Consider the following 26,881-nt stretch of genomic DNA (forward strand, 5'->3'; position numbering starts at 1 on the left):
TCCTTGTCTGCGTTGCACGTAGCGCTCCAACCACCGAGATGCCTGCTTCTGCCTTAACTTAATTGGTTCATCGTGCGGGGATCCTCCTCTCCCCCTCTTCACCTCCAGGCTACCGATCTCAACCAGTTGTTCCAGGCTATCCTCATTGGCGCGGGCAACGTGTCCAAAGAACCGGAAGAACTTACAATCTTACGTACCAGGATATACGCACACGCTCCTGTGGGAGGAGCTAGCGTCTCTCGGTTAATAGTATCAACTCGAAGCGAGGGGGCGGGGCTTGTAATTTACAGGAAGCAATATGAACAATTGTCATCATTTGTATTTCTACCCGTTTGGTCGATTGATGCTCAAGGACGGGAAGGGTATTTTTACCTTCTGCGCTGGCCTCATTTCAAAGGCAGATAAGAAGGAATTATACTGTTGTTTTTATATGAATATTATATACCAATCTCTTTGTTAAGGTCTTAAATATATGCTCATAATTATCAAATCTCTTTGCCAGCGGTTCACAGGCGTTACAAATACTTATTTTTGGTGTTTTAATTTAAAACAGAAAATTTTAAATAAAAAGATAATTTTTATACATTTATAGTAACATGGTTAAAATTGTAGGATACAATTTAAATATAAAATATATTATGTTTTCAAATGCATTAAGTTCCTTGATAAATTCTGTTTATATATATTAAATTTTTTTGACAGGTGCCATTAAAACAGTTAAAAATATAAATTTTGGTTTACATTTTGAAAATTGCTATTTTGTCAACATCTCGTGATTGTCTGCGTAATATTGAATGCAGTGACTTTGGTCGCGTTGTGGTCCCGTGGTTAGTGTGCCGTACTCTTGAGTCAGAGTTTCTCGGTTCGAACCCGCTCTACCACAATTTGATACCTAATTCTTATACTGAGCCTTTTTAAAATTAATAATTAAAAAAATGTGTAATCATTCAGTGATGTTTATCTCTGTTACAGGTTCAAGCGTACGATGCTGATGAAGGTCCGAATGCCGAACTGACTTATAGTGTCAATGAGCGAGATCTGGCAACAATGGGCGGTGCAGAGAAATTCCCCTTGGGGATAGATTCCAGAACTGGTTGGATTTTCACCACCAGACAACTTGACAGGGAGGAGCAATCCAAATTCAATTTCCAGGTATGAATACATCGTGTCTCAGTGCATCGGAGGCTCGTATCATTTCAATATCAATCTTTGCACCAGAATTATCACCTGTTCAATTTTTTTATTTTAATTATACGAAAAAGCCGATTAAAGAGAAGGTAGTGAAAAACACATTAAAACAACACCTTCGCAAGGAAGAAAAAAAACACAAAAACAGACCTTTTATTCTTTTTTAGAAACTCACACTTTAATAACATAACTAGTCAACACGATTTTTGGGTCTGGGTTCTGCATGTGATATTTTGATTTCTCCTGTTACAAATAAAGAAAAAATATATTTTTCCAATTTTATAATTAAAATGTAACTTTGTTTTAAAATCATTATAAATTTATATATCACTATAATTTATATATTTTAAAACAAAGTTTTATTATAAAATTTAATTACATTTTAATTATAAAATGGAAAATCACAAAGTTAGTGCTTCAAATATAAATTGTAAATATTTTTCCGTTTAAAGTTTGCTTTTGTAAAAAGAGTGATTTTTCGAATTTTCAAGAAAAATGACTTTTTTGCAATTATTTATTTATAATTGAATTTTGATTATGTTTAACAAAGTTTTTGCTGACCGTCATAACCTTTTTATTCAAGAATTATAATAAACAATAGCATATAAATGTAAAATAATAAAAAATCATGTTGAAAAAATTAATATTTCTAGTAGTTCTCCTATGTTTGTATGGGCTTTCTCGTATTGAACTCCAAATGTATTCTCCCATCACATTCTCATTGTAAAGTCCATCACATCTCGGTGACTTGCTCCTTTAGAGGAGTAATTATTACATTTTTTAAATAAATTATATAAAGATACTACATATGTTGCTTTAAATATTAAAATTAAATCCTTTGGAGATATTAGCTAAAACATAGAAAAATAAATACTCATGTTTTTTTAACTACTTACACAACTTATTACATATAACTTTATTAAGTACTGTTGTTTCTACTATTACTATCATCATGCCATTTCTCTGCAAGGGGAGGCAGAGAGTAGAGTTCAGGTTCTGATTGATCTGATCGTGCCAAGTCTTTTTCGACTGTCCTCATTCTGTTTTCCCGCTCATATTCGCCACATATATTTTCTTAGCCATTCTCTCATTATCCATTCGCTCCACATGTCCATACCACCTTAAAAAACTCTTCCTAATCTTTTCAATTATCCCTTGTTCAGCCTTACATTCCTTTCTTATATCTTCATTTTTAATTCTGTCATACAATGATATTCCACACATTCGTCTGAGGGAGCGCATTTCAACAGCGTTCACTCTGCTTTCATCCTTTCTTTGCCAGTTCCATGTTTTGCTTCCATACATCAGTGTCGGTACCAGCACTCCGTTGTGAACTGCCAGTTTGTCTTCCATGAACATTTTTTCATTTGCAATTACTCTGTTCAAAGCACGATTTATTATATTCCCCGCACGTACTCTTCTCTCAATATCTTTATCCGGTTTTCCATCCCTTGTGAACATTCCTCCTATATATAAAAATTCATAGATTAAAATTTGGATACGTAAATGTTTTCTAGGTCATAGCGACAGACGGAGGTGCTCCCCCGCGCTCCGCCACGGCCTCGGTGGCCCTGACAGTGCAAGATGTTAACGATAATGATCCCCATTTCGAGCCTCCCAGATACGAAGCCAGTTTAGCCGAAGACGAACCGCCGGGAACGCCCGTTGTCACTGTGACTGCATCTGACCCTGACGAAGATAATAGGTAAAAAGTATAATTTTGCACACAAAATAATTAATAAATTAAGATTTGTCATCCGAAACTATTTTTAAAACATTACGAAATAGTCTATATTTAGGTATCCGCTTACCTTTAGAGTTACCGTTACCGTTCTAAACCTTTTTGAAGTCAGGGAGCACTTTTGATCATATGGAAAATTTGCGGATACTTTAATTAAATATAAAACTGATTATTTTATTACAGACAAGTTAAAAATGACATTAACAAAAAATATATAAAAACGTAAATACTCCAATGAAACTTTTTGCGGTGAAAATGATTAAATGTGACACCTTAGGTTGTGGACTTTCATAAATTTCAGCGATATTAGGTTTGATATTTGATACAACTACTTTCATTTCTTCATCCAAATTGCTAAGCTTTTTGCGTTTCTTGGTTTTAATATTGATCAATGTCGAGAAACCTAGCTCACACTAATATGAGGTTGAAAACTGTAGTAAAATTTTTGCTTTCATAATTTCGCGGAGCACTTGCAACAAGCTCACAGAGCACCGGTTTAGAACCACCGCTTTAGAGTATAAAGTATTATTTTGTTACTTATTAATATGTATTGCATTTTTGGTTACAGGTTGCATTATGAATTAACGGGAGGCAATACCAGAGGGCGTTTTGCCATAACATCCCAGAATGGGCGTGGCCTCATCACCGTCGCCCAGCCCCTCGACTTCAAGCAAGAGAGGAGATACGTCCTCACAGTCACGGCATCCGACTCCGGGGGACGAAGCGATACTGCCATGGTCCACATTAATATTACCGATGCTAATAATTTTGCTCCTGTCTTTGAAAATGCGCCTTACACGGCTTCCGTAAGTTAAAATACTTTATTTTACCAAATCGGATGTATGTATATGTAACCCTTCGTTTATAGCTTTCCCGCGGGTAGGCAGAGAGACTAGAACGCCGCACCGCTCTATCTTTGCAAACAATCTTCGCCTCTTTCAAATTTATTCATCTCCCCACACATACCCTCCGATTATTCCCACTCCTGACAAGACCACTCCCAAGTATTTAAAGTACTTAAATGTGCCAAGTTTTTCTCGGTCTTCCTTTTCTCCTATTTCGGACTTCATTCGCTATGTAAATTCGTTTTACCATTCCTTTCTCACTCTTTTGTTCTACATGTCCAACACACCATTCTTAATTTTGTCAATAATGCTCACCTCAGCCTTGCATTCTTTCTTTATTTCACTGTCCAAACGTCTATCATACATCATATTGGCACACATTCATCTGAGAGATCACATTGATTCAGTCTATTTTCATCCTTGTTTTGCCAACTTTTTGCTTCACTTTTGTAAGATTGTGCGTTTTATTGCATAGTTCTACACATCGATTCTACTCACTGCAAAATTCCTACCAAAATTTATAATGGATTATATAATTGATTTAAGGTTTTCGAAGATGCACCCATTGGCACCACGGTGCTCGTGGTGTCGGCGACGGACAGTGATGTCGGATTGAATGCCCAAATCACATACTCTTTGGGCGGAGAGATCAGCAACGAAGCCATGTCCGGCTCGGACCCGGAGTTCACCATAAATCCCCAAACCGGGGCCATCGTCACTAACAAACTGTTGGACCGTGAAACATTGAGTGGCGAGTATTTCTTTAATATTTTCTTGTTTTATTTTCACTTGAAATGGATAGGATTTTTTAAATATCCTCTATCCTCAGGATATCTTCTGACCGTGACAGCGAGGGACGGAGGATCGCCACCGCATTCGGACACGACTGACGTGGAAATATCCGTAACCGACGTCAACGACAATAATCCGCTGTTCAAACAACCGATGTATTCGGCTAGCATTTTGGAAGATGCCTTACTCGGTTAGTAAAATATTCCAAAAATAAATTTGTGCGATCATAGATGAATTTTTGTATAATTTAATCGATTAAATTGAATTTGTTCGCCCTGTAGGGAGTTCCGTGGTGCAGTTGTCGGCGACGGATGCGGACATCGGGCTCAACGGCAGAATCCGATACGAACTGTCTTCCAAAGATAGAGAAGATGGGTCGTTCGTGATCGATCACGCGTCGGGGGTCATCAGAACCAATAAGGGACTGGACCGAGAGTCCGTTCCGGCGTATGACCTCCACGCGTATGCTGTAGACAGAGGAACGCCAGCTCTGAGCACCTCCGTAAGTATTCTTCAAATTTTACTGTTTTATTCACCGATGTTTTTTTCATCTCAAACCCTTATCCGCACCCCAATGGTGCATAGGGCACTGCATTATATAAACACAGTGTTATCTTGATCGTTAACACACGAAGGAAAGGTGATCAGTCCTCCGCTTTAGGTACCAGTCCAGGGTAATATTGAGTAAATATTAGAGTGAAAAAATCACTTATATTTATTTGACCCCCCCTGGGAATCGAACCCGAGACCTCCAGAATGGTAGTCGGACGTGCTGACCATTACACTACGGAGGCGGACAATTCACCAATGATATTAAGTATATTTTTCAATGGATTATTTTTTATATTTGCAGGTATTGGTACATGTTCGAATCGAAGATGTCAATGATTCTCCGCCAGCTTTTGCGGGTGATAAATTAACGTTATACGTAGCGGAAAATAGTCCGATCGGAACTACCGTCGGGGAAATACACGCGCATGACCCGGACGAGGGAGTTAACGCAATCGTCCAGTACTCTATAATAGGCAAGTTTTCTTTTCCCTTCATATTTTCTACTTCTATTTATGTTTTGGCTATCTCCAGTAATGGTTTAGTATTTTTTTTAAATTTCATCCTAAACCGGATCCACGCAGCTCGCATAACCGTATGTGTTTTCACAAAACATGCCCCATACGCGGCTGACATAAGCGTATGTTTTTTTACTTTGCTCCAAGTTTCAAACCTCAGTTCAACTTGGAGGGATTTTTTCGTGGTGTGGAACTTTGGATAAAATAATACGTCAATCCTTGGCCTTATGACATCTGTTGATATATCTGATTAATAATTTGTAAAATCACAAGGATAAATAAAAGAACAGATCCCTGATTTTTCTTGAGGTCGGTAATTAGTCCGCGCCATAATCATGCCCTATATCTGTCTCACTCTCGACGCTACGCATCGCCAGTGGGTAAGAGTGACACACGATGCGTGCTTTGATTTATTTATGTTACAATCTTATTTGGTCATATTACGATATATTTCAAGAATTATTTGACACAAGTGTATTATAGAGTACCAAAAAGGCACAATGAATCCCATTGAACGTTTTTGTTCAGGAAAATAAATCATTTCTTAACTAAATACATGATAAAAGTAATCATTAAAAAATCGGCGAAATACCGCCACCCACAGGCGTCTCTCAGGAACAGAGTTAACGCGGTTAAAAGGTTAAATTCTCAATAAGAATGAACTACTTGTTTGCAGGCGGTGATGACTCCAACAGTTTCTCCCTGGTGACCCGGCCGGGCTCCGACAGAGCGGAGCTGCTCACGATGGTGGACTTGGATTACGAGAGTCCTCGCAAGAAATACGAACTGGTCGTCAGAGCCGCCAGTCCGCCCCTCAGAAATGACGTCCATGTTGAAATCCTCGTGACGGATGTTAACGATAATGCTCCGATGTTGAAAGATTTTCAAGTCATATTTAATAACTTCAAAGACTGCTTCCCGGTTGGTGTTTTTGGAAGAGTACCCGCATTTGATGCCGACGTATCTGATAAGGTAAAAATAAAATAAAATAAAACTAGGGGAAAAGCTTTATTATGGTAAACAACGTCAAAAAACAGTAAAAAAAATATTTTTAAAATTATATTTTGGTGGCTCGGGTAAGAGTTGGACTCCGTAGAGAAGCACCGGAAGAAGCGCCGTACAATTGTCATATCCAGATTGAGCTTGAAGGAACATGAGCAAGAAGCAGTTTCTTGGCGTTTCTATCCTGATTTTGATCTTTCGGGAACGGTCCCACTGCTCGTGAAGGCAACAGCCCAGATATTTATATTGACGTCCTCTTTCTAACAAATCTGTTTTCATTCAGAATTCAATAATTCAAATATGAATTTATTTAAAATGTATTCATTATGAACCTTATTTCTGTGGCAGGGAATTAGACCTGGGCTGATTTGATAAATTCTTATTCTGGTGGAACTCTAGTTGGGGTTTCTTTATTGTTGTATATTTGTATGTTTTTAGCTCACATACCGAGTTTTATCGGGAAATAACGCCAATCTCGTGATGTTAAATCAGTCCTCCGGGGGTTTGATACTTTCCCCGCAGCTCAATACGAATGTTCCGAGACTAGCGACCATGGAAATATCTGTATCGGGTATGTGCAACGTTTAGTAATATTACAATAATAGCCGCGCAGATGTGGCTCTCACTAATGTAACTCCAATGTGTGTTTGGGCGTCCACAGATGGTATCAACGAAGTGAAAGCCGTGATGCAACTGTCGGTGCGCCTCATCACGGAGGAAATGCTGTACAATTCGGTAACTGTAAGACTGAACGACATGACGGCTGAATCCTTTCTTTCTCCCTTGTTGTCGTTTTTCATCGACGGTTTGGCTGCCATCATTCCGTGCCCCAAGGAATATATTTACATATTCAGCATTCAGGTGAATACGACTTTACTGCATATTGATTCTGAAAGAAATGATATTCGGTGAAGAAATTTCAATTTATGTAATCCTTTTTTTTATACAGGACGATTCCGTGGTAAATGCGAAGATCCTCAATATATCCTTCTCGGCTCGAAGACCAGACGCTACCGGAGAGTCGCAGTTCTATTCTCCCGTGTTTCTACAGGAAAGGGTATATCTCAACAGGGCTATATTAGCAAGATTGGCTACCGTTCAGGTAATAAAACTATCAAATATTTTTTAAAATTTTAACAGCGTTTCAATCATGTATTTGAATACTTGATTTGGTATTACTTTATTTATTGATTCGGTATTACCTTAGTGAAATAACACGATAATTTAAATATAAAAATAAAACACTATAAGACCACTATTTTGAGTTTATTGATGTAAACACGACTATGTAGTTTAAAAAACTGCAGACATTCTCATCAACGGTCAGTTTGTATTTTCACATATTGATGAGAACGTCTGTGATTCTCGAAACTACATTAGTTGCGTTTACATCGATAGACTCAAAAAATGTTATAACTCGGAGAAATGTTCAGTAATGGTGGTGTTTTCAGGTATTGCCGTTTGATGACAACATGTGCGTAAGAGAACCGTGTCTAAATTTTGAAGAATGCCTTACCATTCTGAAGTTTGGCAACGCTTCGGGCTTTATTAACAGCGATTCAGTTCTATTCCGGCCTATTTATCCGGTGACAACATTTGCGTGTCGATGTCCCGAGGGTTTCACAGGTAAACCGATTGTTATTTCATCTGTAGATGTGTATTTTTAGCGCAATAATTCAATTTTATAATATTAATTGCGTATTATTTTAGGTTCCAAGGAACATTATTTGTGCGATGCGGAAGTAAACCTCTGCTACTCCAGTCCGTGTCAGAATAATGGTACCTGCATGCGACGGGAAGGAGGATACACTTGCGTATGTCCTAACGACTTTACCGGTGAGTACCCCATCTCTCCCCGAGAGTGGTCCACTCGCACAGCGCCCCGAGTGATCGTACGAGGATGCTCATTTTCCACCATTTGCTTTCAAGGCGTGAACTGCGACACTCCTTTGAAAGCTGCCACCAAATGCCCCCCCGGAGAAGTGTGCAGGGGCGGATCGTGGTGCGCCGTGGGCCGCGAGGGAGGTCTCCTGTGTCGGGGCTGCTCCACAGACTCCAACCACACAACTCCTCTCTGCGAGCTCAAGGCCAGAAGCTTTCCGCGATCTTCCTTCCTCACCTTTCCGAGTCTTCGCCAGAGGCACCGACTACACATCAAACTGAGGTACTTCTTGAGTTATTCCTTGAGCGGTCACTTCAAGCGCGGGAAGTACGAAAGGAAACTCTTCATGATGTGATTTTATCCATACAATGGCCGGAATATAACACAAATCAATATTTACGCGATACGTAACACTTACATAGATTTCTACACGCCTTCGTATCGGCCAATCACTACCAAAAACGTATCTTCTAAATACACTGTATTGTTCTCATAGTGACATTAACCAGTTTGAAAGGAGTAGTAAAATGCAGATCTGGGTGTAAAATGGTAGTAACCTAGAAAATTTTGTAACAGGTAGATGATTTTGTATATTTGGCCAAGCAATTCTAGAGTGCTTTTGAGCGATTTGCCTTTGGTGAAATCATCCTTTCTGTTTCTGCCAGATTCGCCACTCAGAACCAGAACGGATTGCTGCTGTACAATGGGCGCTTCAACGAGCACCACGACTTTGTGTCTCTGGAGATAGTGGGAGGGGGGTTGCAGTTCTCCTTCAGCCTCGGCGGGCGCGTGAGCAGCGTCAGCGCCACCGTCCCCGGGGGAGTGGGTGGGGGGGATTGGCACAGCGTGGAGATTCACTACATCAACAGGGTCAGTCTGAACTTCCTCTTCTCCTTCTAGCGCAGCTCTCGTTTTTCTCATACGCAAATACAATAATCTTAATTTTGTTACAGACGGCTACAATATCGGTAGACGATTGCGACACTGCGGTGTCATTGGCCGGGGCCGCCAAACTGGGAGCCAGGTGGGCTTGCGCCAACCGAACAACCCACGACCTACCCGACAGATGTGCACTTTTAACAGAAACTTGTCACAGGTATAATTTACTATCAATATTAGCGTTGACACTGTGACTTTTTATAACCTTTTATAACTTACCCCATGAATTTCTCTCCTGTTATAACCTCGATGGGCTCGTATGCAACCCTTAGTTTCCTATCCACTATCTTCCATTCCCTCTTCCATATAGCTGTAGGCTTTATGTTGTACTGGCCTTAGGCTAATTCATTTACCTCATCTGTATTTCATCTAACCAAAGACCTAGCATGAGAGCAAGATGTGATCGACGGTGCCCTGTGCACCACTCAGGTTATTTGTAAATATTTAAATATTAAAGATTGTTTATTTTTTTAGATTTCTGGACCTGACGGGTCCATTGCAAGTGGGAGGGCTGCCGAGCATTCCGTCCAGTTTCCAAGTCAAATCGAAAGATTTTGTCGGCTGCATTTCAGACCTACACATTGACTATAAATTTATCGATTTGAACAGGTATCTATCTATCTTTCTAATTTGTTTTTTTTGCGGAGCTTTATGTTTTACTAACCTTTTCTTCTCCGCAAATAATGTTACGTACGAAGAGTAGTGACAGTGACCGTTCGGTTTGCAGTTACGTCGCCGATAATGGAACAGTGACCGGATGTCCCGAAAAAAGATCTCATTGCGACTCGAACCCGTGCCATAATGGGGCGGACTGCCGAGATATCTGGGACACCTATTCCTGCGAATGTTCGGAAGGGTATACCGGCAAAGACTGCGGCGAATGTGAGTCTACCGCACTTCTATCCGGAAAACCGGATATTTATCTCGATACACGTAATTACAACTGTTTTAACGATTGTTTCAGCAATAAGTCCACCGTGGAGGTTCAGCGGAGACGGACTTCTGTCCTTCAACCCCCTGCTACGCCCCATACAACTGCCGTGGCTCAATGCCCTTTCCATCAGGACGAGACAGACCGATACATTCATAATGTCCATACAAGTTGGACAAAATAGCTCGGCTATTATAAGCGTAAGTAAAAATATTATAATTCCATTGGTTTTTTACACCGACAGACCGACTTTAGTACCCTCACACTCCGCTTACGGTTGTACTATATTTCGTTACCCACTTTGGACTGGGATGAGCATTTGCGCGGAAGTTGTGTAGGTGTCGTCGAGTAAATAATGTTCCTTATTCCAGTTGAAGGGCGGTCTTCTTCACTACAGCTACAACAGCGAGACTATGTACCTGCCGGGCACCGCTCTGTCGGACGGAGAGTGGCACCGAATAGAGATAAAGTGGCTCGGATCCGATATCTCCGTCGCGCTGGACTACGGCTCCCGACTCACGCTGCTTCCCATGTCCGCCAATAAGATTCAAGGTCTCTATGTAGGGAAGATATTGATCGGCGGAGCTGATTCCTTATCATCGGGCACTTTGCTTTCCGCCGATTACGGATACTTCGAAGGTTGCATTCAGGTACGTCGCGATCGTTTCATACTGTCGCACATATCCGAGCCTTTATTGTTACAAAGTGTACTAATTTCCTGTTCCATATTTAGGATGTGAGAGTGGGAACGCCGCAGTCTCTGCTCAGCCGCCCGACAGTTAGAGAAAATGTGAGAGACGGATGCCATTCCAGAGCCGATTGTTTGCTGTCGGCTTGTCCCGCCCGGGTAATCATATCCTCCGTACCTTTGTAAGAATATTCGCACTGCCCTGCCACAAGATGCTTCATGAGGGCATCAACAATATTTACTTGGCATTTGTCTATCTTCAATATAACATATTTTTATCCTTTTTGGGATTGTAACAGTTCACTTTTGATCATGATACTTAATTATGTGGATGAGTACTTACTTATCCACATAATTAAGTAAATTTTCCGCCATTAATTTGTTTATCTGGCATTGCATAAAATGTAATGAATACAATAAGGCGCCTAGTTTAACTTAGATTATGTTTTCTCGATAAATCAGGGACAATGCCGAGCTCGATGGGATACTACGGAGTGCGCGTGCGAGGGCGGCACCGTGGGGGACGACTGCCAGCCCGTGTGCCAAGTGAAGCCCTGCGGACCCAACGGGAACTGCGTGCCGGACCGCCTCTCCTCCAAGGGCTACAGATGCGACTGCATCAACCAAACCATCTTCTCAGGTACGGTGCCCGCGACGCGACCACGGGAGAGTGCTTGTGATTGGCAGTTTGTAAGACCTGTTTGTGTTGTTGTTCAGGAGAGTATTGCGACGTCCAGCACAGCAAGCCGTGCCCCTCGGGCTGGTGGGGGTCGGGGGAGTGTGGTCCGTGCTTGTGCCAGATCGAGGACGGCTACCATCCCGACTGCAACAAGACTACGGGCCAGTGCTACTGCAGGGTGAGTGTCTCCTCATATCGGTGTCCGGGAGGAACCAATGTCCCGACTAGTACAAACACGTTATTGGACTCGCTGCCAGTTGAGAATGCCCGTGCCCGCAGTGTGTAAAATGAAAAATATCAGTATATTTTTAACTTTACTCTAGTAGGCATCTCCTTATCTGGCAACAAGTCTACCATGGAAAATATTCAGACTGCGAAGAAACCTGTCAATAATTAGGGTGGAACTAGGACTTTCGTGTTTGCAATCTTTCAGGAGCACCATTACCAACCCGAAGGCAGCAGCAAGTGCTTGGCCTGCAACTGCTACAGCGCGGGGTCCCTGGGCGCGGGCTGCGACCCCTCTACGGGGCTGTGCACCTGTCGATCGGGAGTCATCGGTCGCGCCTGCGACACTTGCTCTAACCCCTACGCCGAAGTCACTTCCGAAGGATGCCAAGGTAATCTAGGAGTTTGTAGTTTGGCCAGATTCCTGGCCAGCTCTTTTATCCGTATAATAGTTTTGTACTTTGTTTAATAACGTATGTCTGGTTGACTCAGTGGTGTACGACGGGTGTCCGCGCTCGATGGCGAGCGGCGTGTGGTGGCCGCGCAGCAAGTTCGGGGAGGTGGCCACGGCAGCGTGCGGGGGCGGCGCGGGCGGCCGCGGCGCGCGAGCCTGCGGGCCCGCCGACGTGCGCCCGCCTTGGAGAGAGCCCGACATGTTCAACTGCACCAGCCCAAAATTCCTATTACTCCGAAAACAGGTACAAAATTTCACCAACTAAACTTAATGAAATTGAAGGGACCAAAACATTTCCATAAGTATTATCATCCCAAAAGTAATACGGTTTTGTATTCTACTTTTACTTGAAAAAAATTAGAGTAAATAAAGCTCTTTTTTAATCTAAAATACATTCTCCTTTACGTTCTGCGATGCTCTTTCATCTATCTAGTAGACTTGGTATGTCTCGCTTGACTTTGACAAAAATGCTCCTCCAGTACTGATTTTACCTCGTCTGCGGAATAAACGATGCTCAATCGGATTAATGTCCGACAAATATCGTTTCCCTTTCAAACTGCTTCAGCCTTTGTACCGTATAGCCGAGCATTATTCTGGTGGAAAAACACCTTTTGTGTCGAAACCAAAGATCTGGCTTTCTTCTAACGCTGGCTTAAGCCCCTCGAGTTGCTCGCAATAGACCTCCTTCATTATCGTTTGGTTTGGGTTTACAAGTTCAAAGTGGACCAAGTCTTCCGTGTGTCACCAAACGGGTTACAACACCTTACGTGAGTAACCCTCTGCTTTCTGAGCTTGACATTTTTATAAAGTATATATTTCTTTTCACTGGTCACTATTCCATCCAAAAATGAAAGATTCCTGAGACGCGACAGCAGCGCACATTCACTCTCTGTGTGCGTTATACTTCAAGAGATTGTAAGGAACTCTGACCCAATTTGCTGACCTTTCCGATGGCATGAAAAGTTGACCAATAGTTTAATGACAATAGTTACAATGTGATTTTTCTCAAAATAAACAATCGAACGAAATCATAAATTTAAGATGAAATAGTTTGATTATGTATATACTTCTGTTTGAAATTTTTTGGGGGAATTTTGGTAAAATACAAATTATTATTGAAATTGCGTAAATTTAATTTTATTCTAGCTAAGCCAATTGGAAATGAACGAACTGCAAATCAACACTTTTATCGGTGTAAAATTAGCTAACGACCTGATGATGGCTACTAGAGATACTCCAGACCTGTACGGGGCGGACATTCTGGTCGCCGAAGGCATCCTGATGGCACTCATCGAGTATGAGATCAAGCAAGCGGGACTGAACCTCACGCACAGCCAGGACAAAGACTATATCAAGGTTTGCCTTTAAATGATCCTACTGTTTGTCTGTTTAGATTTCATGTACTAATGAATTTTTTACAAAGTGCGTAATATTTTTCTAGAATATGGTTAAATCAGTCGACAAGATACTTCTGCCGCAGTACGGCCAGGATTGGAGGAGGATACAGGAACTCACCGGCCACTCGGTGGACGGACTTATCGGAACTTTCGACCGCTACATTACCGTGCTAGGAGAGAGCCAGCACGATACCTATACAAATCCATTCGAAATAGTAACCGATAATGTCGGTCAGTATTTTTACGCATTTATTTACTTTGCTATTTTATTTCCATAATTGAACCTTTTTACGTAATTTATTTTATTCACCAGTGCTCGGGGTGGATATCGTCACGACGGAATCCATATTTGGATTCGAACCCGCTCAGCTTTATAAGAAGCGTACCGAAAACTACAACGACTACACGACGGAGCGCGTCGTGCTGCCTGACACGTCGGACTTTCTGCATTCGCCGTTGCAATCCAACAGTTTGGTGGTCGGAAAGAATTCCAAGGGCCAAAAGAAAAGTAACAGCCTCATGATCTCGTTCCCCAAATATAACAACTACCTGCAGAACAAGAACAAGTTTGACAAATTCTCCAAAGTGTACGTCCCCTTGGATATTCTGGGAATCAAACCGTACGACAACTCGGGTAAGATATGATGTCACGTTCATCGCGATGTAATGTTTTGTTCCGTGGACAAATTTAGAGGTTTTTTGTTGGTAATAAGGCGCAGACGGCAGAGGAAAGGCGGGGTCTCGAGCCGTGGTGGCGTACACGGAGTGGGCCAGCGAGGCGGGCGCGCTGCTGCCGCTGCGCTGCGGGCCGAGCGTGCAGCGTCGCTGGGGCGTGCCGCTGCGCCCCGCCACCACCCTCCTGCAGCTCTGCGTGCTGCTCCCTCACGCGCATCACCGCCTGCGCACGCACCCCGGTACCCACCGCTCCCACGAGCATTCATTCATTATTATTACCTTGTACAATACATGTTTTATTTTTTTATTAATGTCTCACTAGGCAGAACCCAACACGAGACGTTCATTAACAATATTAATAAGTATTAAAAAAATAAAGAAGTTTTTCGTAGTTAGTAGAAGTGTTTCGTTGGGCGTGTCCATGTCTCGGACCATATAGTCCCGATGTTGTTGTAATTTTGTCTTCTCATTTTTAGAACCTGCCGACCGAGGAACGTATTACTCTAACAGAGGAACGGACAGTGATGGAAGCGACAAGAAGGTAAAACTACCGAAGTCCGCCGATGCCGAGTCTTCCGAAGGGACCACCGACCACCCTCCCATAGTGATCAAGCCAGCTTCCAAGAAGCACGGTCTGGACGCGTATGCCAAAGATAGCGTATCGGAAAATGACGCCGTATATCTAGTCGATTCGGGAACGCAATTGTCGGAACGCGACGAGGGCATTCCAGTCGCTTTGGCCTACTCCGCAGTCACGAGCGAAGACTCCGCCGGAAATTCGGACACATTGGGAAATAAGAAATCGGCTTACAAATCTCTGACGGGAGTAAATTTGCCGACGCCCATCCGGTTGCAGATGTGGCTGAATATAGAGCCGGAGAGGTTCAACTCGAGAATGAACCCGCAATGCGTCCACTGGTCTACCGCCAGAGGGTAAGATCCCACTTTGTACGGTGTTAAATGTGCGGGTAAATCTTTTATATGATTAATTTCGATTTAAAATTTTTTTCTTCAGCCCCGGAGAATGGTCTCGTGTCGGCTGTCAAACGGAAGTGGATTACGATTGGGACGAGTCTTCCGGCACTCCGCTTTATGTAAACTGCACGTGCAATCACCTGTCCACCTTTACGGTACTGGTCGATATCATCGATCCGGAGGTATTATATGCTTCGAGACAATTTTTCTTGGAATATTTAATGAAAATAATACAGACACTAAATTCCACTTTCCCGTTGTTTCAGTATATTCCGGAGCCGTCCCTGCTGGAGGACGTGTCATCGTACTCGGCATTCTGCATCTCTCTGCCCCTGCTGCTGGCGGTGCTGGTGGCCCTGAGCGCACTGCGCGGCGGGCCGCCCACCATCTCCAACACGATCCACAAGAACCTTGTCTTCTCAGTGTTTATGGCGGAGCTGCTCTTCTTCATTGCGCTGAAGAGCCGATCGTCTCTGGTGCAGAACGAGGTAAGTTATAGAACTTGGCGATGCGGGCCGTCACGCTGCGGGCCGTCACGATGCGGAATTGTTACGCGAGCTGTCTCTCTCTCAGGTGGGCTGCAAGCTGGTGGCCATGTCGCTGCACTACTGGTGGGTGTGCTGCGCGGCGTGGCAGGCGTGCGAGGCGGCGCAGGTGCGGCGCATGGTGCGCGAGCTGCGCGACGTCAACCACGGCCCGGCCGGCGCCCAGCTCGCCGCCTGCTACGGGGTGCCCGCCGTCGTGCTAGCGCTGGCCGCGGGGGTCCGGCAGCACCAGTACGGAAACGCGCTTTTGTAAGTTAGCCTTCTCTGTCTTAGTCGAAGTTGTGCCCAAAACTGGAACTGATTTCAAATTTGTATTTATTCAGGCTGACAGGGATAGCAAAATATGTTACGAGGGTTGCCCTTTAAGTTTTTACAATCGAATAGTAGATGGGTTTTGCGAGTTGTGACATCACTGTGAACATTGCGGTTTGTTATTGCGTTGCCAGTGGCAACCTACTAATTGACCAATTAGGTTCTTGACAGTGAGCGTTTGAAAGAAGTAAGTTTATGCGAAAATGGAGATCACTCGTGAGGGTTTGCCTTGTATGATTTTTTATGATTTCGATACAGGCTTTACTCAACAACAATGCATAGAATCACTTCGTGCAACTTTTGGTCATGAAGCACCATCAGAGAAGACTGTTTACAATACAATACGTCGTGGTCGTGCGTCCATCTCTGGTCTCTTGGCATATCAAAGACAGAAATACAAAATAAAATTCATGAGCATTTATGATCCAGCATTATTTGACCAAACTGAAAAAAAGGGGCTCGTGATGATTAGTGACACAAAAACAATAAAAAAAATTGACCGAAGACGTTCAAAATCCGTGTACAATATTGTAACAGGGGGATGAAACAAGGATCTATTCATATGAACCTGAAAGCAAACAACAGTCTACTTTTTGGGTGTTTGGCAATGAACCCAATCCAGAAAAGTTGTTCGTTCAAGGAGCTCTTCCAAGAAAACAATAGCTTGTTTCTTCAGTTATACCAGACAGATCGCAACCACTCCTTTAGTGAGTCGAAGAATTGTTAATGTTAAATGGTATACTTCAATTTGTTTGCCAACAGTCTTGGACAAAATAAGGAAAAACAACAAAAAACGTCGCATCATTCTTCATCACGACAATGCCTGCTCCCATAAAGCACATCAAACAACTGAATATTTGAAGGAGAAAAAACATCAAATTAATGTTTTGTTGCCCGTATTTGCCTGATTCATCGTCTAATGACTTTTTTTGTTCCCCACTGTCAAACAAAAATGCACGGACATAGATTTCAATCACCTCAAGAAGTTGTTGAAGAGTTTTCATATTTCTGCGATATCAGCCTTCAGAGTGGCAAAAATGTTTCCAGAATTGATTTGAATATATGCAAAAGTGTATAGACTGTAACACATTGTTTCCCATTTATTTGGTTATTTTTCAATTTTTTATAAACTTAAAATGCAAATACTTAAATATATGTAAATTGGTTGCGCATTTTTTTGTTAATTCTAATAATTTCCAGTGTTTACTAAAATTTCTAAAATTTTGGCTCGCAATTGGGTCTGAGAGGAAGCCTAGAGCTTCCGTATTGGAATCAGACTGGGAATCTGGCGGGAAGCTATTATAATTAGCTTGCGCTAAATTCCATAACATTTTTATTGAAGAATAAAAAAAATTGACTAAAAAACTCACCATTCGGATACTGTCCAGCTTGTAAGAATTCAAAATATAAATGTCGTAGTTGCTGGATATCTTGGCACGAGGGCCTGGTGTGGTGGGTAGTGGTTCCGGCTGGAGTCCTGGCCTTCCTGTGCGTCGTACTTCTGGCCTCGGCAGTCCGCGCTGCCTTCACGCTCAGAGACCACGTTCTGGGCTTCGGGAACCTCAGGTAACCGGAGTGGTAATTGTTTGATTGTTACTAACTTCCTCATGCGTGATTACTGACAAGGGGGCGGTGTGGGTTTGCAGAAGCGTGGTGTGCGTGTCGGTGGTGTCGGCGCCGCTGCTGGCGGTGGGGGGCGCGAGCTGCCTGCTGCTGGCGGGGCAGAGCGGCGCGCCCGCCCCGCCGCTGCTCAGCTTGCTGCTGGCCGCCGCGCTGCCGCTGCACGCCCTCGTGCTGCTGCTCGGCTACTGCGTCTTCAATGTGCGAATCAGGGAAAATCTCAACAGGTGGGTTTATTGCCGACAACTACATTTAGTTAATTTTTTAATTTTAATAAATATTTGAATAATTTATGATATCGAGTGTATCTTAAAATAATCTTTTATTGCAGAACATTTTTGAGGTGCATGGGTCGAAAAGTCCCGCTCCTAGATACTTCAACAGTGACCAGTTCTAGCGGGCAGCCGGTCTCATCTGGAAATCGGTATGTTTTTACACATTTCCAGCGATAAGCCATTTTATTTGACTTCAGTCATGTATCCGTAAATAGTGTCAATAATTAATTTGTAAATAGTCTCAATATGTGTGGAATCCCTCAGGTCCGCTCTGGCCTACCACAATACGGGAGGCGCGGAGGGAATCACGGCCAGAAGGAATATAGGCATCTCCGCATCCAGCACGACATCTAGAAGCACTACTAAAACCAGCTCCAGTCCGTACAGGTTGGTGGCTCTCTCTACTGCTCTACTCTCTCTCTACTGCTCTACTCTCTCTATTGCACTGTATTTGTATTCCTCCTTGTTATAGAAGCGACGGGCACATGCGGCACACCAGCACCTCTACATCTAATTACAACTCCGCAAGCGATATGCCCTCTTACCTCAGAGGATTTGATTCTTCCCTTCACAGGCATAGAGAAGGTATAGAATTCCAACAATCCTTCTGCGGTGTGTGTATTATGTAGAGTACATTTGGGATGATACGAATTGAAATTGTTTATTTTTTAGAAGAAATAGTTCCCGGTAAGCGCCGTAACTCCGACAGCTCGGAGGGCAGCGCCGGCCGCAGTCTGGAGCTAGCGTCCAGTCACTCCAGCGACGATGAAGATACTTCCGACAGGAGAGGGACTATTAGAGCTGCACGCGCAGGTCAGTACACTTGCCTACATGTGCCATAAAGCCAAACCTAGTAGGGGATTACCGAACGGGGCGGTAGGACTGAAAATAGGGTTACTGCTGCGCCGTAATCCATAATCAAAATACTAACACTTGTCATACAAATTTCTATTCTAAGACTTGTGACAAATAACTATATGCTTTGGCAAAACAATTCTCCCATTTGTACTTAAAAATTACTCACACAAATTACAACCGCATAGAACCGCAAGATCAAAAATGCAAATATAAATCACGGAACTCAGGAAATCTCTATAACCTACTCCTATTATCTGTAATATCACTGAGCAACGCAACTATTGTATTTATAAAAGAGCTATTATCAATCTGATAATCGAGATGGTTCAAAATGAAATAGAGAGTGTCATCCATGATTGATAAGTACCTGGTTAATAATTTACTATACAAGTATTGTAAAATGTGTACTCGACATGGGAATACCCATCATTGAAAATTTTGTATAGCAATTAATATAGCAACGTATAGCAATAAATTGGGGTTTGCATTGTAGGGGAGGCGGGGGGAGGATACTTGCCCAACATCACGGAATCCTCTCCGCAGCCCCGCGCTTCCGGCAGAGTGGTCTGGGGCGCGGGGCCCGGCAGAGCTCTGGAGGAGGTCGGGCGCTGGTCCCAGGAGACGGGATCCGACAACGAGATCCTGCACCAACTGCCCCTGCCTCTGGCCACCCCCTCGCCCAACCCCCTCCCCCTCCCCATGCCCGACCTGGCCTCGGACACTCCCTACCACCCGAGAGGCCACAAACCTTCCATTTTGGAAAACATCCACGAGACGTACACCGCCAGCGTGGAACATGCCATGAGGCCCATGGATAACAGGTCTGTATTTTCATCTTTCTTAACAAATTATTAATCAATTATGCTAATTTAATATTTTTTAACAAATCTAAATTAATAAATTCCATTTTTTTATGTTGACTGATGGGCATCGATATTTCTGAAATAATCGGGTGTAAATAAAATTAAAAAAACGGCAAATGAATTCATTAACCAAACGTAAATTTTAACAATGTTCATAAATGATAATAAAAAACAATATTGCTGCTAATTTACCAAAATTGCTAATCATCGGTTGTTTTGTATGAAAAATTGTCAAATATGTAGGTCTTCAATTCAAAAATATTTTTCTAATTATGGCAAAATTGTAATAATTGCCGTCTGATGTAATGAGCTTTTAGTGTGCCTTTTGTTTTATATTTCATGCGAGCGATTGTGTTCTGCGCAGATACGGAATGGAACACCAATATGGAGAGATGAGATATGGGCTCCGAAGCGACTCGGAGCCGGCGGGGTACGAGGCGCAGTACGGCGGCCGGCCCGCCCCCTTCCAGAGGTCGGCTGCCTACGGGGGCCAGACCTATCTCGGCCCCGACAACTACTCCTACAGCCCCACCAAGTTTCTCAACGGGGAAACGGGAATATACGGCTCCAGAGATTTCCGCGACTCCGGAATTGCGGGTTTCCTGAAGAACGATTACCAAAGGAAAGTGGACAATCAGTACGCAATGGCCTCCGGATCCGCCGACTTTGCCGACAGATTATCCGAGTCTTCTGAAAAACATCATCCTCATGATAAATATTTATTCCCTTACACAGGTCAGCTATTTATTAAACGTAACATAGTATAAAATGTCAAAATTCTCATATTTATTTGCCACCCTCTATCCGATAGTCTATTGATAACATTCATAATATTTTTTTAAAAACTTTTAAAATATAAGAACTTTGTTTTAACCACTTTTTATAAAAAGTTTTTGTGGCAGATTTTATAAAGTTTATAAAATGTGCCACAAAGTATCTGCGAAAAACTTTTTTTTATACAAATTTTTATAGCAGTAAATTACCATAAATTTTATTAAACTACAATTAATAAAAAAATGCATCGTGCACTTAACGACTTTTATATATTGCGGGTGACATATTTGCGTATAAGGCTCGAGGTGTATTAAATAATGTGTAATATTTTTCAGCCGAAGAAGACCATATAAGTATCAGAGGAATGAATCAATCGCCTGCCATCGCAAGTCATACGGCTGCCCAAGGTAACCAATGAGCTTTATGTTCCCTCGACTCGACCACGGACCCGCCGGCGCCTCGGCTGCCTGCGCCGTATCATACACTTGCAAAGAGCATCCCTAATTATATTTATGTATAACAGTGTTTATTTGTGTTTAGGAATACCTCAACAAATGACAGCACCGCTCGCCAACATGGCAGAAACCAGCGAGTGAGTATAATAACTTCCACTACTTCACCGAACTTAGGGATATAGTCAAATATTACATATACAAAGTCAGTAAATTCTTCAATTACCGAGATGGCCCTAAGTGGACTGCAGGCTGTGTCCGCTACAACTGAACAGATTGCAACACAACACGGCCGACAGCTGTCTTGTATTTGTTTAGAATCCATACTAGTTAGTCGTTGAATAGGAGCTAACCAGCTCCCGAGGGAGGTGGTTAGCCCAATCGTGTCAAGACACATTTAGGGGAACCATCAGCACTTTGCACATAGCTACATAAGCTATACTATTATTTTCCTGTAATGCTGAACGATGAAAGATGTGTGACGACGCATTTGAAGCGCTATATCCTAGTCAGGTGGTCATGTACATTAAAGTATTCCCGAAGGTTGGTTCCAACCAATTATTATTAAATAATAGCCATTTGTCACTCGCACACTTTTGGCTGTCCATATTCTAAAAGATTCTTGTGTGACAAAAACAAAAAAAAACATTTTTTTGATATCCAATTTTTTATTGTGCTCTCTTTTAAGTAAACTCACTTATATTAAATTTCAATACTGTGAACTATCTCACTTTAAAAATAAAAGTGACATCTCGGTAATCAGCTCTAATAACACATTCTGTTATCAATTTAAAAATATACAGGTATATGTAAATGGTGGTGAAAGGTTTTTGAAAAAAAAAAAAATATATATATATATATATATATATATATATTTATATATATATAAATATATATATTTATATATATATATATATATATATATATATATATATATATATATATATATATATATGTGTGTGCCTTAAAACGTCGCTCGATTGTATTGATAATAATGTTTTTACTAATACTGAAATAACAAATGATAATTTGGTTTATTAACATGTATGATGCCTGCTGCTTTACTAGATGGTGGCGGTTGTATGAATCCAATTGCTAAACAAAACCTTCTTTATTTGTTTGCTTTTCCTCCTAATATTGGTGGAATTTATTGTGGAACTTCTCAACCAAGGGACGAGGTAATTATATTATTTATATTTTTTTGTATAAAATCCGCCATTCCAGTATTTAAAATATGAAATTTGTCTGACCGACATACACAGTATAATCTCTGATTCACGGAGTGAATTTACATAATAAACCATTACCATTAATTTGTTTCTGAAGATAAATAATTGTGACTCGGTTATTGTACTTTCTCATATTGTTGGATTCATCAACCCCTCTGGGGGTTGTTTGAAGGACAATGGGAGTTGCCAGGTGAATGGAGAAGATGAAACAATGTGTGTATACGTGTGACCAAAAAAGAGTTCAAATTCTATTCAAAACTATTGTATCGCAAAAAATGGACAATCAAGAAAACAGTTGAAATTTGACTGTAATATAAGAGATGACTGATGAAAATGTAAAGTGATATTGCATAATCCGTATAATTTACAATGCAGTAATGAATGTGAATGTACAAATTGCAGGAAATCTACCACAGAGGATGATGCAGAGACCCGTGTCTGACAACAGATAATTATGGAGCAGAATACTATTCTTTACTTTAGTACAATGTATGTAGGGTTGAAAGACTGATTATTTTTCACATTATTTGTAATTAATTATTATCACTGAATAAGTTTATCTTTATATTAAGCCATAAAATACAAATTAGCCATTTGTATTCTAATGTTTGTGGGTCCATTGTCAAAATAAGTAGCTACCTTTGTATTCTGATTAATCTATCCAATTGGTTACTCCGGAAAATGATGGAAACAGTAACAAATCAGTCTTAACAATGACTGGAAAGGAGCACACAAATAATCAAATCGACTAGGTGTTGATTTTGGCAAATCTTATTGTTAGGAAGGAAACTTGGCAGCCGTGAAAACATCTTTTACTTGGAGCTCAATTATTTTGTATCTTACTAAAAGCAACTTTGAACTCGTCTTATCGTTTAGAAGGAAAGCCACAGCTATGAAACTATCACTTACTCCAAGAAGCTGATCATGTTTTTAGCGAGAGCATAAGCCTGTAGTGAGACAGGGCATTGGCATATGTTTAATTATTAATAGAACTACATCAAAAGATGGCAAATAGGGTCTCGCTTTACCCCTTAATTTAATTTCAATACATATTTATTGTTTTGAATAATATGTGTTATGTGACTATTTCCGAAATCTTTTATTGAAAAAATAATTCCAAAGATAGTTAAGTTGCTTGACTAGTTTGGATAATACAAAAACTCTTAGATTTATATAAAGTGTAAAAAGGATAGTTTTATAGATTACTTTTAATTTGCGTAATTGCAATGGTGCGATCATTGTGCATAGTATAATATACCATAAGCATACTAAGTACAAATCGAAAATTATTACGAGAAATGTGAATCGGCTGAAAATTTATTTTGTATTTTAAAATAGTTTTTCATATTCAAAAACTTATACGTACTTGTAAAATATACTTTTATACGCATCATTTATCAAAATCAATATTTTTATGTCACACTCGCTAACTTTTTCATATGGAGATGTAAAATATATTAGCAACAATTATAGTCGATCCTCCCTTGGCAGTCCGAGTGTGTAGCTCCCGGCAGAGCACTTGGCCGACCCCTACCGACCACCTTCGCAGCTCCTGACCTCACTGCTTACAAAATGTTCTCGAGTGGATCCAATAGATAGCCGGTAGTGACACTGTTCTCATTCAAATCTGCAAACAATGTAAACAACATTCTCTCCAGTGGAGTGCCACTTGACGATCATCAAAAATTTGCTTCGTAAATTGTGAAGTGTGTAAAACTGGGTAGACACCTTCTATCTTAGAAGAGAAACCTAATTCAAAATAAGAGTAAAATATTTTCTTATCTTTTGGACATCCACTTTTTGTGTAAAGATCCTGAAATATCTTACTTTTTATTTTTGCGGATTTCATTAAGGATTTTATTAAAGTAACTGGGAGACGCAAGGGGCTACTTGAAGAATAGTTTTACGATGCCAAAGGGATATGTTGACAGAAGTAGTGTGATACAATTTGATTTATTGTATAATAAAGATTGATTTTTTACTATGAAAAGGAAGCCTCGTTATTCTTCAGTATTAGTTGGGTAGCTGTTGTCAGGCGGCCGGATCACAGAGAGCCGTGTCACCCGCTCGCCGTGAGCCGAGCTGCCTAGCTCCTAGTTTGGGGCCGAGGCTCACGATGACATTTCACTCGGAACGGCAACTCGAGATGTGTGTTGCCAATCGTACTTAACTAATGCTTTTTATTATACGTACACGCCATATTTCTTCATTTTATCTGTTAGGTGATTTTATGTATTGTGCATTCCGTGGAAATGGTACTAGCTAATGTTACAGCTATTAAACTAAGATTGCTATTTTTATTTCGATTTGATGTGTTGTGATTTTGATATACACTAAATACTCTTCAATAATTTATAGATAAATTATGAAAATAAAGTAATATTATTTATCTGACGCTTGTTTTTGTTTTTCCCGTTATGTTAATTTTATTTCAAATGTATTCTTTCTCACAAACCGTCATTTATTGGCCACGATTTGGATGTCTCTAGAGTGCGTAGAACACCGCACGGGATGGAGCAGAGATACTCAATCATATATATATGAGGGTTCAGGCCAGAGGGAGAAGTGGGATATATGTGGTAGATGCAGAATACAGATGCTTCGGGCCAGAGGGAGAAGTGGGATATTTGTGGTAGGATGCAGAATACAGATGTTTCGGGCCAGATAGAGAAGTGGGACATATGTGGTAGGATGCAGAATACAGATGTTTCAGGCCAGAGGGAGAAGTGGGATATATGTGGTAGGATGCAGAATACAGATGCCTCGAGCAAGAGGGAGAGTGGGATATATGTGGTAGGATACAGAATACTTTGATTAGCCTCCGCGTCTGATGACGCTCAGGCCACTGCCTTGACATTCGTGTGCGAGCTTTGTGTCCCGAACCGCGTATTTTCCACGAAAATCGGGTTGGGTGTTCACAGAGTCTCAAAACACAGAGACGTGACAAACGAAGAGATCGCGGTGGGCCGAACGAAAGCTCGGTACACCGACGAGGAGGTTGAGCTATGGGCTAGATGTGAAGCTTTTCTCATCAACTCGGGGAAAACCGACAGGGTGAACCAGCGGTTATTGGAGCTCCGGCCGAGCGCTGGCAGATCTCTCGAAGCTATCAAGGGACTCAGGTGTCGCCTTGATTATCGTGGAAAGCTCGAGAGAATCTTAGCCGAACTCGCGCTCCAGGCCGAGGACACTGGACCCCTGTTCGGGAGACCGATTGTCGAGGAACCTCCGCCCCCACCGATAGTTGTCAGTGCGCCAACGGTAGCCAGGGGGGGCTACCAGGCGGCCGAACTAAGTTGGTGGCGAGTGCTGAAGCTGAGTACATACGCTGTAATAGTACAATTACTATATTTTTATTTATTTAATTATATCTCTAGCTCAGAGATGAGCAAATCTCTTTATATTCTCGGGGTGTTAAAGCGTGGATCATCAGCTGCACACAATCATATATTTACCTAAGGACACAACATTCTCATCAAATGAAACAATTCAAATTAATTATAAAATGTTTTATTCACATTTGACAGGTTAGGAAAATTTCTAAATGATCAAAGAAGAAATATAAAATAAATACTACATTTACAGATAATTAGTACCAGACGTAAGTATGTATCTAATTGATTGTATCAGTTATCTATATTTTCTTTGACTAAAATGGAACGACTGTACCTAAGTATTTGTAGTTTTGTGATGACGTCATACGGGAGGAAAGAGGCATCCTGTTGATATGGACACAGGCCACAGATGTTACAGGAACTCCGGGTTTGATGCGATGTGAAGTAAGGCAGCTATGGGCGTTGGCCACTCTAGATCCGTTGGACTTAGTTTTAGCCGCATGGAGTCGAGGAGACTTCGGGACAAGACAATTGTATATCTGAAGACATGACGGCATAGGATGTTAAAGACGTTGACGTGATTATAATATATGACGCCAATGCACACGTGTTAGAGAGATCACGTCTGGGTAGAACCACGTGGCAATAACATAAGGCGTCTGTGAGATTGGATTTTCATGAGTCACGGGGCCATCATCTGATATCTGGTGGTGATCTTATTTTCCGCGCAGCCGTCATCAAAGCAGCGCTGGCGGGGGTCTATTAACCTTAATTTTTGTAACCGCGAGGCCAGGATCTTGTTTAGATGCCTCACGATTACGGAAGTGATCGCTATGGGGCGGTAGTCGCTTGGTCCCCTTGTGCCTCCCTTTTTGGGCACGAAAATTGTCGGCCGACCAGTAGCCGACCATACTCTCGTACGGTGGCAGCTGCTCGGGCCGGGCCAGAGACTCTCCATCAAGGATGCTCTTAACGCATCGCGACATGTTCTTTCTGAATGCTTTTTGCGTTGTCGCATATTCTTCTCTTTGGAGATTTTTCGGTTTTGTGCATCGCCCGTTTGGAAAGCCGTCCCTTCGCGGGGCAGTTCTTGAACGTTCATTAAAGCTACCTGACGGAAGTGGAAATGTACCACTTA

General features: G+C 41.7%; 1 protein-coding gene across 3 annotated transcripts in view; it reads left to right on the plus strand.

Annotated features, from left to right (window-relative positions):
• The window catches only part of LOC148299677 (protocadherin-like wing polarity protein stan), a 36,791-nt gene extending 11,989 nt beyond the window's left edge, over positions 1-24,802 (plus strand). Inside the window, exons 8-52 of one of the 3 annotated variants that reach the window (XR_015839047.1) lie at positions 973-1,152; positions 2,706-2,893; positions 3,498-3,735; positions 4,321-4,525; positions 4,604-4,756; positions 4,848-5,068; positions 5,420-5,591; positions 6,310-6,605; positions 7,074-7,206; positions 7,297-7,496; positions 7,585-7,737; positions 8,087-8,261; positions 8,346-8,471; positions 8,565-8,799; positions 9,183-9,387; positions 9,471-9,613; positions 9,931-10,065; positions 10,184-10,338; positions 10,421-10,587; positions 10,759-11,037; positions 11,121-11,234; positions 11,538-11,715; positions 11,793-11,932; positions 12,188-12,371; positions 12,472-12,677; positions 13,580-13,789; positions 13,875-14,061; positions 14,144-14,464; positions 14,544-14,744; positions 14,982-15,438; positions 15,521-15,662; positions 15,747-15,968; positions 16,054-16,274; positions 17,757-17,903; positions 17,984-18,184; positions 18,289-18,381; positions 18,497-18,619; positions 18,705-18,817; positions 18,905-19,045; positions 19,584-19,911; positions 20,318-20,688; positions 21,063-21,134; positions 21,268-21,319; positions 22,248-22,357; positions 22,811-24,802. Coding sequence is in view for 2 of the 3 variants with exons in the window: in XM_088275818.1 (XP_088131944.1) it covers positions 973-1,152; positions 2,706-2,893; positions 3,498-3,735; positions 4,321-4,525; positions 4,604-4,756; positions 4,848-5,068; positions 5,420-5,591; positions 6,310-6,605; positions 7,074-7,206; positions 7,297-7,496; positions 7,585-7,737; positions 8,087-8,261; positions 8,346-8,471; positions 8,565-8,799; positions 9,183-9,387; positions 9,471-9,613; positions 9,931-10,065; positions 10,184-10,338; positions 10,421-10,587; positions 10,759-11,037; positions 11,121-11,234; positions 11,538-11,715; positions 11,793-11,932; positions 12,188-12,371; positions 12,472-12,677; positions 13,580-13,789; positions 13,875-14,061; positions 14,144-14,464; positions 14,544-14,744; positions 14,982-15,438; positions 15,521-15,662; positions 15,747-15,968; positions 16,054-16,274; positions 17,757-17,903; positions 17,984-18,184; positions 18,289-18,381; positions 18,497-18,619; positions 18,705-18,817; positions 18,905-19,045; positions 19,584-19,911; positions 20,318-20,688; positions 21,063-21,134; positions 21,268-21,319; positions 22,811-22,850 (8,223 nt within the window). In the remaining variant the exon portion in view is untranslated. The remainder of the gene's footprint in view (positions 1-972; positions 1,153-2,705; positions 2,894-3,497; positions 3,736-4,320; positions 4,526-4,603; positions 4,757-4,847; positions 5,069-5,419; positions 5,592-6,309; positions 6,606-7,073; positions 7,207-7,296; positions 7,497-7,584; positions 7,738-8,086; positions 8,262-8,345; positions 8,472-8,564; positions 8,800-9,182; positions 9,388-9,470; positions 9,614-9,930; positions 10,066-10,183; positions 10,339-10,420; positions 10,588-10,758; positions 11,038-11,120; positions 11,235-11,537; positions 11,716-11,792; positions 11,933-12,187; positions 12,372-12,471; positions 12,678-13,579; positions 13,790-13,874; positions 14,062-14,143; positions 14,465-14,543; positions 14,745-14,981; positions 15,439-15,520; positions 15,663-15,746; positions 15,969-16,053; positions 16,275-17,756; positions 17,904-17,983; positions 18,185-18,288; positions 18,382-18,496; positions 18,620-18,704; positions 18,818-18,904; positions 19,046-19,583; positions 19,912-20,317; positions 20,689-21,062; positions 21,135-21,267; positions 21,320-22,247; positions 22,358-22,810) is intronic. The other 2 variants (XM_088275818.1, XM_088275819.1) reach the window with 2 other exon arrangements.
• The last annotated feature ends 2,079 nt before the right edge of the window (positions 24,803-26,881 follow it).

The sequence above is a fragment of the Brachycentrus maculatus genome, unplaced genomic scaffold (genome assembly GCF_059751285.1).
Source record: "Brachycentrus maculatus isolate JH-2025_06_01 unplaced genomic scaffold, ASM5975128v1 h1tg000999l, whole genome shotgun sequence".
Classification (NCBI taxonomy): domain Eukaryota; kingdom Metazoa; phylum Arthropoda; class Insecta; order Trichoptera; family Brachycentridae; genus Brachycentrus; species Brachycentrus maculatus.